The sequence below is a fragment of the Phoca vitulina genome, unplaced genomic scaffold (assembly GCF_004348235.1).
Source record: "Phoca vitulina isolate PV1807 unplaced genomic scaffold, GSC_HSeal_1.0 scaffold7, whole genome shotgun sequence".
In the NCBI taxonomy this organism is placed as follows: Eukaryota; Metazoa; Chordata; class Mammalia; order Carnivora; family Phocidae; genus Phoca; species Phoca vitulina.
The window spans coordinates 60,554,170-60,570,404 of record NW_022589710.1 but is presented as its reverse complement, the minus strand read 5'-3'; the positions used below and the strand labels follow the sequence as shown (position 1 = coordinate 60,570,404).

The 16,235-nt window shown below is 46.2% G+C and overlaps 1 protein-coding gene across 1 annotated transcript in view; it reads left to right on the top strand.

The window, feature by feature from the left end:
- The window catches only part of LGMN (legumain), a 33,740-nt gene that overhangs the window by 5,104 nt on the left and 12,401 nt on the right, over positions 1-16,235 (top strand). The window contains exons 2-4 of the mRNA XM_032405818.1: positions 4,449-4,615; positions 14,050-14,147; positions 15,341-15,422. Of these exons, the coding sequence (XP_032261709.1) occupies positions 4,478-4,615; positions 14,050-14,147; positions 15,341-15,422 (318 nt within the window). The 5' untranslated portion in view covers positions 4,449-4,477. The remainder of the gene's footprint in view (positions 1-4,448; positions 4,616-14,049; positions 14,148-15,340; positions 15,423-16,235) is intronic.

The following is a 16,235-nucleotide window of genomic DNA, read 5'->3' as shown; positions in this document are numbered from 1 at the left end:
AGTGGGGCGTGTTGTGTGCCCACTTTTGGTTACCTGGTCTCGCAGACCTTCACATGAACAACTCTTTTTTGTGACAAGCGAGGGGGTGTAGTAGAAAAAGCAGTCTCTGGAGCATTTCTGTGTGTCAGCCCCAGCAGTTACCAGCACATTTCTCTCTGCCCAGACTCTCTCTTCTCAGCTCCGTGAACAGAGCGATGAGGCTGGCTCACTGGCTTCTGTGAGGATTGTGTGAAGCGTACATTGCATGGCTTATTGCAGAAACCCGTGCAGCATATCAACACGCGTTGCTGTGGGGGACACCTTTTCTCCCCTGGTTAGGGTCACACCTGTCTGTCATTTTCTCCCCACAAATGGTTAGCAGACTCGGCATACATCCTTTACAGTCCCCTTGGAGATCTTTCCACTCTCGGCACATCGAGATCCACCTTGCTCTTCTTAAAGGCTCCACAGTGTCCCATCATAAGGGTGTACCATAACTGATTTAGCTAGACAGCCCTCTGTCGATGACCATGTATATTGCTTCCAGCATTTTGCTGTTAGAGATGGGTGGGCTTCCTCGCCTCCTTCAAGTCTTTCCATTTTGAAAAATGATGCCTCCCACTCCTACTGGACTCCTCCTCCTGCCTTATATTTTTCCTTAACACTCATCCCCTCTGACAATGTATGGATTTAAATTGTGTGTCTCTTCCCGCTGGAATGTCAGCTCAGTGAAGGGTTCTGTCATTTGGTTCCCTGTTGGGTGCCTGTGAGCACCTAGTGGGTGCTCAGGCTGTGTTTGTTGGATGTTGGATGGATGGGTGGGGAGACTGCAGAAATAGCCATCCCGAAGAGCTAGCTCAGCAGGAATCACTTACTTTGTCTTCCTGAACTTTTCTCTTTGATGGAACAAGAGTCATAGGTATGTTACGTTGCAAGATTGTGATTTTGTTTTGAGGTTTGGACTTTGCCAAGAATATTGCTGATCAGGAAATGGCTGGGTGAGGCTGCTTGCTTTGAGACATGTTCTTGCTGAGGGTGGTGGAAAGATTGTATTACTTTCTTTTTTTTTTTTTTAAAGATTTTATTTATTTATTTGAGAGAGAGAGAGAATGAGAGAGAGCACATGAGAGGGGGGAGGGTCAGAGGGAGAAGCAGACTCCCTGCCGAGCAGGGAGCCCGATGCGGGACTCGATCCAGGGACTCCAGGATCATGACCTGAGCCGAAGGCAGTCGCTTAACCAACTGAGCCACCCAGGCGCCCAAGACATGTTCTTGCTGAGGGTGGTGGAAAGATTGTATTACTTTCACATCTCATCTTCACCCCAGGCCCCAATATGTTTCCCCAAATGGTATTAACATATGTTTTTTAAATTTCATTTATTTTGAGTGGGCTTCACACCCAGCGTGGAGCCCAACACGGGGCTCGAACTCACGAGATCAAGACCTGAACTGAGATCAGGAGTTGGATGCTTAACTGAGCCCCCCAGGCACCCCTTAACATATGTGTTTTTTAAGTGACATTTTCCAATCAGTGTCATACTGTGAGGCTTTTTACTTGCCATTCTGTTCAAGGAACCGTACTCTATATTTGTAAGAAAAAAAAAGGTGATAGACAGGAACCATTGCCAGACGTTAACTGTGAAAGTATCATTTGTGTTTTAATAGGCACTTTTCCTCACTGAGGGGTAGCATGCTAGCATATTAGTAGAAGAATGACAGATGAATTTGAATTTGTAAAAATAACCTGGTGGTGCTTTTTCAGTACCTGCTGTGGTGTTTGCCAATTTAGGCAGTTAGGCTGGTGGTGTCCTTTCCGTGGTTCACGGTCAGGCCAGCTTTGTGATTCTGGTGTTTTATGTATTCTTTTTGTCCCTAAGTAGGAAGGGGGAAAGTCACATGGCAGGGCCTCCCCAGGAATGAGCCTCTTCATGATTCAGTCACATGAACCAAACTCAGAGACTGGTATGTAAACCAGGGAGCCCGTAAAATGACTGCTGATGGAAGGTAAGAACCAGCCAGGCTGTACTGGTCACGTGGGCTGAGGGCATATTCTCACGCCCTAGGGCGGGCCAAAGAGACCGCCTGTCCTGGCCCCACCCACTGGTTTACCTGTGGTCTCTGGCTGCTTTCACAGTACGGCGGCAGAGCAGAACAGTCGTTCGGGAGATGGTGTGATCTGCAGGGTAAAATATTTACCGTCCAGCCCTTTAGAGAAAAAGTGTGCCAACTGCTGCCCCAGGGAAAGGCTTCCCAGGGAGGTTCAAGTGCAGTCAGGAGGCCGCCGGGTGAGCTCAGAATCAAAGAGCTGCTGGTGGGGTCACCTGTGTAGTCACTGTCGCCCGTGCTGTTACCTCCCAGCCCCACGGTGAGCCCCGGTCACATCGAGAGGACTTGGGAGAGCGTCCTCAGGTGCACGTTAACACGTTAATTAAGGCCAGCTGGTTCTGGCACCGGGGTGGCCTGGGCGGTCCACTGCCTTCGTCTGTTCCCTGACCTCATCTGTCCTGTCCTCTACTAAAAAACAAAACACAACAAACAAAAAGCATGGCCATTTCAGAATAAGCTTAAGAACAAACCTAGGGTACCTTATTGTAGTTACCCGTTCATCCATGGGCAGTCTTGCAGTGACGCCAAAGAAATGTGGATATACATTATACAGTAAGAAACGAGTTCCTGGATGGGGCACCTGGCTGGCTCAGTCAGTGGAGCATGTGACTCTTGATCTCAGGGTGGTGAGTTCAAGCCCCACATTGGGCGTGGAGCCTACTTAAAATAAAAATTAAAAAAAAAAAAGAGTTGCGTTCCTAAAGTGGGTATCGGAGGCGGGTAAGGAGTAGTGTTGGCTCGTGGGGCTTTGGACCAGAGGTGAACAAGAGCCCGCCAAGGTTAATGGAGAGCCTGCTACATCAAAGTTGAGTGCTGGGCATCAGCTGTAGCCTGTTGGAAATGCAGAGTCTCAGGCCCAGCCCAGGCCTACTGGAGCAGAATTGCATCCCCAGAGGATGGAGGTCACGGTCGGTTTGGAGAAGCACTGGCCTAAGGCGCTTTTAGGTTTTTAAACTTTTATCAGATTCAGGGCTTCCTGTTCCCTCACCTTTGGGGGGAAACCCACTGCTCAGTCCGTTTTGAGTTTGAGCACAGTGTTAGGCCCAGGATGCTAAGGATGGTTTCTTAAGCTAACAGGAGGCTCATCCCTTAGCTGGCTGCGTGCCCCCCGAGGACAGAGGCTTCGTCCTGTCCCTGCTGCGTTCAGAGCATCCAGCGTGTTTTCCGGCAGGAGCCTCTGGCTGGCTGTGTGAATGGATAAGCCAGTGAGTGAGTGAGCACCGTTTGACGAATGACAGAAGAGTCTGAGGTCAGCCTCGTGGACTTTGTCCTGCTGAGTCCCTACATCGCAGAGACTGTTTTTCCTCTTAATGTGACAGGCCTAGCATCTGTCACAGGAAGGCTGTTTTTTTAGAATAACGTATTCAGGATGCGGGGCAGGGTCTGATGTGAGCGATGCAAGGAGGCCAGGACGCGGCCTGAGTACTGCCTTTGTGCTTTAAAACTTGGGACGTTTGGGCAGCGGAGTATGCAGTTGGGCATGTGCTTCATTAGGAGTGAAGTCTCAGTGTAGGACCATGCAGCAGAAAGACCGAGCTGGGAATTCAGAAGACATGGGTTTTGGTCTCTGGCCAGAGATGGCTAACTGTGGATATCGGACAAGTTAGCTTCTCCTGCTTTAACCTCCCGTTCCTGTAAAACAAGGAATAAAACTTGTGCTCTGCCTGCCGTGTTAACTACGTGTAAATGGGTTACAGACGTACAAAGACATTAACTTGGGCTGCCACTGTTTGCCTAGAGCTTATCCAGATAACTCGCTTACAACCTAGGAATCGCCCCTCAGTATTTATATTGGACACACATTGAATTTTTATACACTTTCTTGCATAAGTAATATCTGTTAATGGTGGTAAAAAGAAATAGGAAGAAAATCATCCTGAATTCCACCTACCACCAACCAATAACTACTGTTAAATTTTTATGTCTGCCTTCCACATTTTGTATGCACACATTACGTGTATATTCTTTTCTTGCAAACATTTCATACAGTGTGGTAGACATTTTTCCAATACGGTGAATTTTGTTGGTGAGTTTTATCTGCTGTATTCCAAGTTGTGACAAAAACTTGTTAAAACCTTTTAAGGTTGCCCAAAGAGTGTTCCCAGTATTCTTTGGTTTATACCCTTAACTTCAGCCTGTAGTGAGAGAGAGCTGGGTAGATTCTTCTCCCCCTAGGGAAAGGGGCTGCAGAGCCAAAGATAAAATTCTGCTCTGTCATCATTTTTATCCTTAGGCTGTTCCATCTGATAACTAAATGGTCTTATCTTTTTGACCCATGGGCTGTGGTATAATCTTAGGGGCCAACAGTATTCTTCTGTTTTTGTCATTCCTTTTTTTGCTTAACTCTGCTTTTTTCTTCCCAGATTTCTGCCACTGAACTCTGAGGCACAGAATGATTTGGCAAGTAGCCGTGTTGCTCAGCGTGGTCCTGGGGATCGGTGCTGTTCCTGTGGATGATCCCGAGGATGGGGGCAAGCACTGGGTGGTGATTGTCGCAGGTTCAAACGGCTGGTACAATTACAGGCACCAGGTAAGACAATGGCTAATGTTTTTCTTTATGACCCTGGTGTTCTGTAAACAATCCAGGGCATTGTCTGTAGAACAGACTTTGTAAAAAGCCATTCACACTCCTGAAGGCTGGCAAAAGTATGTGTGGGGCAGGGATGTGGAGAAATGCGGAGATCATGAAATGGTACAGCCATTTTGAAAAACAGTTTGGCAGTTCCTCAGAATGGCCCTGTGGAGTCACCTCGGTCTCACACAGGGTTTCTCAGCCTTGGCGCTATCGACATTTGGGCCCAGGTAATTCTTTGTTATGGGGGCCGCCCTGTGCATAGTAAGATGTTTGGCAGCATCCCTGACCTCCACGCAGTAGATATCTGGAGCATCACCTGTCCACTATAACAACCAAAAATGTCTCCAGCCTTTGCCAGATGTCCGCAGTTGAGACCCACTGGTCTAGCGCCCTCATTTTACAGGTAAGGAAACTGAGCCGTAAATACAGGAGGAGACTGGCCCTGGCCACACCGCAAGCTGCGTGCAGACAGGACTGAGGCCCAGGGCTCTGGTACAAGCATCACATGAGGCATCTTTGTTTCTTTTTTTTAAGGATTTATTTATTATTTAGAGAGAGAGAGAGAGAGAGTGCACAGTGGGGAGGGGCAGAGGGAAAGGGAGGGAGAGAATCCCAAGCAGACTCCCTACTAAGTATGGAGCCCAATGCAGGGCTCAATCCCACGACCCTGAGATCATGACCTGATCCGAAATCAAGAGTCTTACCCTTAACCCACTGAGCTGCCCAGGTGCCCCCTAGCCACATTTTTTTTTTAAGTAAAAAGTATCAGATGAAATTAACTTTGCTGTATCTTATTTATCCCAGTATAGGCAAGCTATCATCATTTCACTGTAATCAATAGAGTTAATGATGAGATACTTTGTTTTTGTTTTCACTAAATCATCAAGATCGGGGGTGCCTGGGTGGCTCAGTTGGTTAAGCGACTGCCTTCGGCTCAGGTCATGATCCCGGGGTCCTCTGGGGGTCCTGGGATCGAGTCCCGCATCGGGTTCCCTGCTCAGCGGGGAGCCTGCTTCTCCCTCTCCCTGGCACTCCCCCTGCTTGTGCTCTCTTTCTGTCAAATAAATAAATAAAATCTTTAAAAAAAAACCAAATCAAGATCGGGTATGCATTTGCATTCACGATGCATTCAGTTTGGACTGGCCACACTTGGAGTGTGCAGTTGCCACGTGTGGCCGGAGGCTGCCGTATGGGACAGCGCCGGCCTGGAGTCCGCGCGCCTGGCGGCGTGACAGCACCGCCTTGCGTGTTTCCCTCCTGGCTGGTGGTTTCCATACCTGTTAAGTAGGGGGTTGGTTTAGAAGAACTCGCTACCAGCTCTAAAATGTGATGATTGTTGAATGGCCTATTTCATGAATGGTCTTGTACGTTAGCCAAACAAGAAATTTGGCTTAATTGAAAAGTTGTTGTCGTGGCAAAACGGTCCCTTTACTGTGTAATACTTACCCACAGACCTGACCCGTTTACAGAGGAGCAAGCTGAGTACATAGCTGATCATCTCTCGATTTTCTCCTCCCTCTCTAACCACGAGTTCAGAAGATAAGGTATTAAATACAGGTCACCGAGAGTGAACAGGCTGAGTCAGCAGCTGCATTGGTTTGTACACAACCGACTTTAAAAAAATATTATTTATGATTAAACATTATTAAGTATAGGACTTCAGTTGCCCTTTGCTCCCAGAAAACCTTTTTTTTTTTTTTTTGAAGTGCTGCTAGTTTCCCTGGGTGGAATAATATCAAAATCGATTGAAGGGAAGTAAGGCAAAAGAAGTGGCCCTAGAGTGAAATACTCATCCCGGAATAAGAGTGAAATACTCATCCCAGCCTCCGCACGGAGGAACTGCGTGTGCTGAGTCATCGCTGGCCTCGGCCCGTGGCACTGCTGACTGCTTCTGTTCTCAGCTGCTGCCAGCCTTTCCTTTCTTGACTTTGGAGGCTAATCATTAAAAGAGCATTGGAAAGAACTTTCCTCGTAGAACCTTAACTTAGGTTTTTATGGAGGTTTACCTTTTCCTGGGATTAACATCACTCATTATCACAAATTTCTTTTGTTTAGGGAGGACAGGTACACCGGGCACAATTAATTTATTTTTAATTTATTTTTATTTTTTTTTAATGTTTGGGCTTTTCAATTTGTTGTTTGTTGTTGTTTTAACATTCTGTTTATTTGTGAGAGAGAGAGAGACGGCACAAACGGGGAGCGGCAGGCAGAGGGAGAAGCAGGCTCCCTGCTGAGCAGGGAGCCTGATGCACGACTCGATCCCAGGACCCTGGGATCACGGCCCGAGCTGAAGGCAGGCGTTTAACCGACTGAGCCACCCAGATGTCCCCACCAGGCACGATTTAAATCGCTGCTGAGTGCTTTGTTCTATGCTCGATGATGGTTATTTGTTTATTTATTTTTAAGATTTATTTATTTGAGACAGAGAGTGAGCGTGCACGTGTGCCTGCCCGCGTGCATGAGTAGGGGAAGGGGCAGAGGGCGAGGAGAGAGAATCTCAAGCTGACTCCCAGCTGAGCATGGAGCCTGCCACGGGGCTTGATCCCAGGACCCTGAGATCATGACCTGAGTGGAAAGCAAGAGTCAGACGCTTAATTTGCTGAGCCACCCAGGTGCCCTAGGATAGTTTAAATCATGTTTTGTCTTGATCAGATTGGGTTTCTCTGTTTTCCATCTTTGGCTGGGATTAATGGATGACCGCGAGGGGGTTGGTCTGAGGCTCGGCTGGTGGACACTTTGCATCCAGTGTCCTGGGGTGGGGGGGAGGTGGTGCGGGGCAAGGCCTTGGGAGGGCAGCTTCCTGCAGTGGCCAGGGCAGAGGAGAGAGGGAGAGGTCCCAAAGTGCAAGCAGCATCTGGGGACAGGCTTGTCCCCAGGCTGCCAGAGGAGGAACTGGGGTTGGAGGAGGGTTACTTTCAGGACAGAGGTCTGAGCATGTGGAGAAGGAAGAGCTAAGGTGGAGCAGCAGGGGCGGCTGCTGAAGTGGATGGCTGGTGAAGTTCACTGTCACACGGGGTCTTTGGGGGTGACAGGAATGGGGAGGAGTGGCACATGTGAGCCAGGGGTCACCGGGAGGCTGGGGGTTGGGAGGGTTTGAGGCGGTGGCTAGCAGTAGGGTTCCCAAGGAGAAGGTTGTTTGCCGTGTGTTGGCGAGGGGGGAGCTGCAGGATGCTGATGCCCCCCCTCCCCGCCCGGTCTGGAGAGAGGGGGCCGCCACCTCATTCTGGAAGCTTTAAGAACACCGTCCTGGGGGCCCGGAGGCAGATAAGTGGGTTTCAGTTGAGGTGGAGAGGGAGAAGCCTAGAACCCACACTTGTTAGAATTGGGAGGAACAGATGTGATGGAGAGCCAAGTGGCAGACTCATCACATTTCTGGAAGACCACCTTTCATTTTATAGATTTTTAAAAAGTGTGTGCAGTCAGCACTTTTTAAAAACAGCTTTATGGAGGCATACATTCACATGTCCTGCAGTTCACCTGTGATAACTCTGTCAGACTCTGTGAGTTTGAGTAAATTTATGCTGTTCTGCAAGCATTGCCACAGTCCAGTTTTAGGATACCTCCATCATTCTAGAAAGTTCCCTAGTGCCTGTTTGCAGTCAGTCCCTGCTCCCCTCCCAGCCCCATGCAACCACTGCTTTCTGTGTCTCTCTCCCCCGCCCCATCTCACTTTAAACCTTTGATTCTCCCGTGGAACATTTGAGTTGGTGGTGGGCTCAGGGAGGCAGCGCTACAGAGAACCCCTGCCTCGCCTCACAGTGCTCAGCACGCACCAGGAAATGATAATACGTGTGTATCTGTCTGTGAGCAGACCGTGAGGCCCCCTTCTCAGATCCTTACCTGGCTGGAAAGTGGGCCCCTTTACGGTGACCATGACCGGAGTGTGGCGATTGAATTTAAGCTTGGGTCCCAGGCGGTTGTCCTCATTTAGCTGACGGTGGGCCTGAGGTGAAGGCAGCAGGAGAAGACAGGGCCGGACAGTGGCTGACATCAGGGGATCACGGGATGCTTCCGCACGCCCGTCCGAGCGCCTAGCCCCGGCTGTGAAACAAGCTGACTCACAGCAGCGTCTGTTCCGTCGTCCAGAGGGCTTTGCCTTCTTTGTAGTCTTGCTCAACACCCTCTTCCCATGCTGCCTCTCGGCTTTTCCCTTGTAACGAGGAAATACGTATCGGCCAGATGTGTTCAAGGGAAGTAATTCAGGGGGCCTTTAACACTGTTTCTGAAGTATTGGACTTGGTTTAACCCTACTCTTACTTGTTTTGAGTGCCAGTGAATAGAATTGAGTCTAACAAAGAACCCCTTTGAGGTCACAGAGTTAGAGGCTACCTCAAGTACCTCCACGGACCCAGGGGAGAACCATGACCTGACTTTGAGAGTGCTGCTTGTGGAAGAGGGCACAAGGCGTGGTCGGGGTCAGGAGACCCGTGTTGGAATCTCTGAGCCCTTCCCGAGTTTGTCCCCATTTTCAACATGGAGATAAAAGCATGTGCCTGTCAAGGTGGTGAGGAGTCCAGATAGTGGAGGAGAGCGCCAACACAGGACGCGCTGAACCTGCTCTTTCTAAAATATATAGCCTTACCGAAGCATATTTTACATGGCTTATGTAATTCACCCATTTCAAGTATACAACTCAATGATTTCTTAGTAAATTTACCAAGTTGTGCAAAGAGTGCCATAAATCAGTTTTAGAACACTTCCATCTACCCAGTTAGATCCTTCCAGCCCCTTTGCAGCCCCCCACCCCCAGCGCCAGGCAACCACTAAAAATATACCTTCCATCTCTAATTTGCCATTTCTGAACATTTCACATAAATGGAGCCATTTGGCATGTAGTCTTCTGTTTCTGTTAATACAATGTTTTTGAAGTTTATCGGTGTTGTAGTGTGTCAGTACTTTGTTCCTTTTTATTGGCAAGGAATATTAAATAGTATGTATGGACCACATTTCATCTGTCCATTTACCAATTGACGGACATTTGGGTTGTTTACATTTTTTGCCTATTATGAATAATGTTGCTAAGAACATTTTTCTGTAAATCTTCGTTCGGATAAATGTTGTTTCTCTTGGGCAGAAAGAATAGAATTGCTGGGTCTCATGGTAACTTTATGTTTAGACTTTTAAGAAGCTGTTAAATTGCTTCCCAAAATGGCTGCACCATTTTACATTCCCACAAGCAGTGAGTGGAGGAGGTTCCTGGTTCTCACGTCCTTGCCAACACTTGTTATTGTCTGTCTAGCTGTGAATTGGTGTCTAATGGTTTTAATTGACATCTCCCTAATAATTAATGGTATTGAGCATCATATGCGCTTTTTAGCCATTTGTGTACCTTAGGTGAAATGTTGTTCAAAATCTTTTTGATTGGGTTGATCGACATACTGGGGTACAATAGTTCTCTGCACATTCTAGATACAGATTCTCTCAGTACATGCTTTGCAGATGTTTTCTCTTACTCTGTTACTTGTCTTTTCATTTTCTTAATGGTGTCTTTTGAAGCATTCAGGTTTTTAATTTTGCTGATGTCCAGTGTATTAATATTTTTCTTTTATAAACCATGCTTTTGGTGTCATATCTTCAACATCTTTGGCAGTTATAACTCAAGGTCCTGAAGATTTTCTCAGTTACCTTCCAGAGTCTTATTGTATTAGCCCTTACATTTAAGTCTGTGATGCATTTTGGTTTAATTTTTGTAAATGGTGTGAAATGAAGACCCAAGTTCATCTTTTTATGTGGATTTCCAAATGGTCCCAGCACCATTTGTTGAAAAGATTGTTCTTTCCCCAATGTACAGGTGACCCTTGAACAACATGGGTTTGAATTGTGCAGGTCCATTTATATGCAGATCTTTTTCAGTAAATAGAGTACAACACTGTAAATATATTTTCCTTATAATTTTCTTAATAATGTTTTCTTTTCTCTAGCTTACTTTATTTTAGGAATACAGTATATAATGCATTCAATATATGAAAGGAAGTGAAAGTCCTTCAACTTTTTCAAACTGCTTTTGGCTATTCTGGGATTTTTGCAGTTTCCTGTATGTTTAGGATCATCTCGTCCACTTCTGCAAAAAAGCCTGCTGATACATATTTTTTTAATTTTAATAGTATTAAGTCTTCTGATCCACGAATATGAGGTGTCTCTCATTCATTTGAATCTTCTTTAATTTACCTCTGCAACATTTTCGAATTTTCAGTGTACAAGTCTTACACTTTTATTAGATACATTCCTAAGTGTTTTTATTTTTTTAAAATGAACGTGGCTTCTTTTTTTTTTTTTTTTTTTAAGATTTTATTTATTTATTTGAGACAGAGAGAATGAGAGAGACAGAGCACATGAGAGGGGGGAGGGTCAGAGGGAGAAGCAGGCTCCCCGCTGAGCCGGGAGCCCGATGCGGGACTCGATCCAGAGACTCCAGGATCATGACCTGAGCCGAAGGCAGTCGCCCAACCAACTGAGCCACCCAGGCGCCCAAAATGAACGTGGCTTCTGCCAAATCAGTAACAGGGTGACTTGTTACCATGGGGAGTGGGTGGGTGTGCCTGCTCACTTCCGCTTTCGTCATAAGGGTAGGTGAAGTCTGACATATTGGTTTGATTTTTTTTTTTTAATGAAAAACAAAGCAAAGAACTGTGTATATAACGTGTGTGCAATTTCATAATAAAATGAATTCCTGTGTCAGACTAAAAAACAGAAAAAGAACATGAATGACTAAGATCTTATCCCCTATCTGATCCAGTCCCCCTCCCTTCCCTCCAGAGGGTGAGTGCCTGAATTTTCTGTCAATCATTGCTTTGCTTTATGGTTTCACCATATGAGTGTTTAACTGTAAACAACATAATGTTTACTTTAGCCTGTTTTGGCCTTTATATAACTGTAATCATATTGAACGTATTTTTCTGCGACTTACTCTTTTTCTCATTATGTTCCTAAGATTCATCTGTTTTGAAACATGGATTGTATTTCATTCATTCCTCCATCCACTTCTGTGAGCTTTATGGTATCCCATTATATGAGCACATGAGTTTAATTTTCCAGCTATTGATGGTCCTTTGGGTTATTTCTTGTTGTTTTTTGTTTGTTTTTGTTTTGTTTTGTTTTTTGCTGTGAGTAATCCGCTACTGCACATGAATAGAGTTTCTCTACGGTTCCGCTAGGAGTGGAATCACTGGGTCGGCGGGGATGAGCTTCAACTTGATTGGATAGTGGGAAGCTGTTTTCCCGAGTGTAGTGCCAATCCTAGTAAACTTCCGTCATTGGATTAGATTCCTATTGTTGCTGTAACAAATCACCGCAAGCTTCTTGGCTTAACACATTTATTATGTTACAGCTCTGGAGGTGAGAAACCTGAAATGGGTCTTACATATTAAAGCAGGTGTCAGAAAGGCTGTGTTTCTTTCTGGGGTAGAGGAGGTGCCGTGTTCTTACCTTTTCCGACTTTCAGAGGCTGTCCTCATTCTTTGGCCCATGGCCCCTTCCTCCGTGTTCAAAGCCAGCAGACAGTTGAGTCTTTTCTTACATCGAATCCCTGTGACGCCAACTCCTCCTTCTGCCACATGCAAGGACCCCTGTGATCACGTGGGGCCCATCCGTCATAATCCAGGAGAATATCCAGGAGAATAATCCAGTATAACCTCCCTATTTTAGGGACAGCCGATGAGCCATCTTAAATCCATCCACTGGCTTAATTCCCCTTTGTCACGTGGCGTAACCTAGTCACAGGCTCTGGGGATTAGGATGTGGACATCTTTGGGGGCTGTTTCCTTTCCTACCACAGTTGGTGTTGAGGGTTCTCATTATTTCACGGAAATGGAGATTTAAACTTTCTAACAATTTGTGTGTATGTGAAATACTTAGTGATTATTTTAAAATGACTTCTTTAGATTTTCAGCTGCTCACTCTCCCCGGGCTTCTCTGACTTTCATGATTTCTCTGTGGCCCCCGCGTGAAGCCGTGTCAAGTTCTGGAGTCACAGTGCTGGAGATATGTCACTCCGAGCTGGGTGATTCGGGCCGGTCGCCTCACCTCGCTAAGCTGCAGGTTCCTTATCTATAAAGTGGGGATCATTACCTTGATCCTGTGGGGTTGCTGTGAGAATCAGATGAGATAATGCGGAGAAAGTCCCGGCCCAGTGTCTGACAAGTACTAGAAAGTTGACACATGCATGAGTTTTTATTATTTATTCAGTCATCCACTCATCCAGCAGCTCCTGAGTGTCGGACCCTGGACTCACCCACCCAACATTCAGTAACTGCCTAGTATCACCCCTTATGGCTGTGAAGTCCATGTGTGTTGCCTGGCTTTAATGCTTGATGTGCTTTACTGCTGTGCTCAGTGATGTGTAGGATGTAATGGGTGTAGAAGGTCCAGTTCCTAAAGCTCTCTTCCTTAGATAGATAGCTGGGCTCATTATTCTCTTCATGTTTGTTTATGTCTTTGTTCTTTTTTTTTTTTTTTTAAGATTTACTTATTTATTTTAGAGAGAGAGCACACAAGCAGAGGGAGAGGCAGGGGGAGAGGGAGAGAGAATCTCAAGCAGACTCTGCGCTGAGCATTGGAGCCACATCTCACGACCCTGAGATCATGACCTGAGCCAAAATCCAGAGTCAGACACTTAACCGACTGAGCCACCCAGGCGCCCCTATGTCTTTGTTCTTGAAAGACACCATTAAACAGAAGCAGAAAGTTGGGGGATATTTTTCCTTTTCTCCTCAAATGATTCCCATGTCCTGGAGTACACCGCGTGTCATATGAAAAAGGAAGCGAAGAATGTCTTCACCCTTTTATGGACAAGGAGTTACATCAACAAAGCTTATCTTTCATCCCTAATATTGTCACCCTTGTGGTGATTGTTATTTTTTTAAACTAAAGAGTACATTAGTACATTCCTCCTTTCAATTCCTGAGCTGAACTTCCGAGTGTTCACTCAACAGCAGCTTTGGCAGCCGAAGTTACTTGAATCAGAAAAATCCTGTTTGATACAGAAGTAAGCTTGGAATCTGCAGTTCATCATTCTGTTCTTGGGACCCAACTCAGTGCTTTCAGGAGACTTTTATATGGTGTGGAAAAGGGAAATAAATTATCCAGGACCTTTTAAGGCCCTGGTCACCCAAGTGGTGGTGCTGTGTTTGTGTGTGCATGTCTGTGTGTGGTCTACATCCACACCAACTGCCGGACGAATGAGAGTTTGGGTAATGGGCGGGGTGGGGAATTTTTAAAAATCTGAGTTGAAAAAATATTAATGTATGTGTTTTAAAATAATTTAAATACCTGACCCATAGGGAATGATTCAAAGCATGTCTTCCATGAGAAAGAATGTGTTGCTCCTTAGAACTCCAAAATTGGCCTCCTTCTGGGCAAAATCTAACACTTGACAAAATCATTTCTCCCAGGCGGATGCATGCCACGCCTACCAGATTGTTCACCGAAACGGGATTCCTGATGAACAGATCATTGTGATGATGTATGATGACATAGCCAACTCTGAAGAGTAAGTAGGCAGTGTTTTGGACTTGGTGGTGAATTCAGGATATATTTTTTTTTAAAGATTATTTCTTTTAGAGAGAGAGTGCGCATGCATGAGTGGGGGTGGTGGGGGGCAGAGGGAGAGAATCTCAAGCAGACTCCCCACTGAGCGTGGAGCCTGACTCAGGGCTCGATCCCAGGACCCTGAGAGCATGACCTGAGCCGAAACCAAGAGTCAGATGCTTAACCGACTGAGCCACCCAGGCGCCCCCAAGGATATATTTTTTTTTAAATGCATACAGACTCACAGGAATCTTTAGAATTCGTGTTAGAATGCAGACCTTAGAACGTAAAAAGACTCGCAGATGAAATCCCACAGGGCTGCTTCGTGTAGAACTTGGAACATGGCTCGGGGCACCTTGCCAATGGCGGTGGCATAGGAGTTGGGCGCTGAAGGGTGTTTGGGGCCGGTGCTTTGGAAGAGTTTAAAGTGTAAGTTCCTTCTGGGCTTGGAGAGCTCACCACTGAGCTCTGCAGTGCTTGTTCCTGACCTCCGAACCGGCGGGGGTGGGGGGGGTTGCCTCTGTGGCCCCGCGCCTGGGAGACTCTTCTCTGTAGCTCAGATCCAACGACCCTTCTTTCTGTGCTTATTTGCTTTTATTATTTGTTGAATTCAGTTTTACAACCAGTTCTCTTATGCCTGCTTCTCTGATTTCTTAAGGAAATCGGGGGCAGCAGGTTGTGGCTACTACACTTTACCGGTGCGAGTCGCTCCACTCCTTGTTTTTCCCTGCTGGAGCCAAGGAGGGGTGATCCCATGACCACCTCATAATCCGTTCTGAGCTTTCACGCCTAGCTCTTGTATCAAAGTCTTGTCTTTTGTCCCGGCTTTCTCTGTAAGTAGTCTTGCTCTGGGAGGTCTTCTGCTCAGATCTTGCCCCCAGGATGCTATATGGTTCCCACAGGAGGCCAGGCACACCTGTCCTCAGTTTCCGGGACCGCCCTTAACCACTCCCGCCGAGAACTCGAGGCCTGTGGGCTGCCTGAGACCCCCCAGCTCTAAAGCCCCTGGCACATGGGTGACCGTGCGGGAGATGAGACACGTCTTTGGCAAACACAGTCGCTTACTACTTGTATACGTAACGGGGGCATGTTTTTGAAGACAGATTTCAGAGGCGTGTCACACTGCATGCTTCAGAGGTGTCCTTTGGTTTTCAGCAACCCCACACCAGGAATTGTGATCAACAGACCCAATGGCTCGGACGTGTACGCGGGGGTCCTGAAGGACTACACCGGCGAGGTGAGGGGTGCGGGGCTGGAGGCAGCATGGTCTGTTTCCATTCCAGGGATGGCTCTCCCCTCGTTCTTGCATTTCCAGGGTCAGAACCTCACTAGACTGATCTCTGGTCATTGCTTCATGTTTCTAGTAAGATTCGTGCTTGAGGAGTAATTTCTGAGAGTTTTGTAAGAAAGCCAAGGGAAAAAAACGGGGAAAAAAGTTAGAAATAAGTTGTAGTCTACTGATTTTTAGTTTCTAGTCTTCTTATACGTTAAGCCTGATAATAGATTTCCTTCAGTAAAACCCGATTTTCTTGAGATCTTGGTGCTAATCCAATTATAGATCTGTGCTTTTTTTTTGAAAATCAATTTTCTTAGCACTGGCCCTGGTGCAGAGCATCCCTGGATTTCGCCGAGATCGTTTTTCATTAATTGTTATTATTGTTTATCACTTCCAAATTATATCCCTCCCAGTCGATTCAAGCTGTATCAATTAACACATTTTTTAAAAGCAGTAATGATGCTGCCTTGTGGTTTACACCATAGTCTCTTTCCTGATTTCAGAGAGGTCGTGTAGGAACTAATATTCCTGGTGGTAAAGAAGCATTTATCTGAAATTCAGCAATTCTTTCAGTTTCTTTTAAATTCAAGTACACTTAAATTGAACGCATCATACGTGTAATATCGATGATCCAATTTTTATGAAATTATTTTTATATAGTGAGACAACGAAATGTCTGGAATCTTAGGTGGTAGAATTTTTGGTGATTCCCCCCCCCCCCCATACTTTTCTGTTTTGCTTTTTTTTAATGATCAGACATCAGTGTTATCTTTT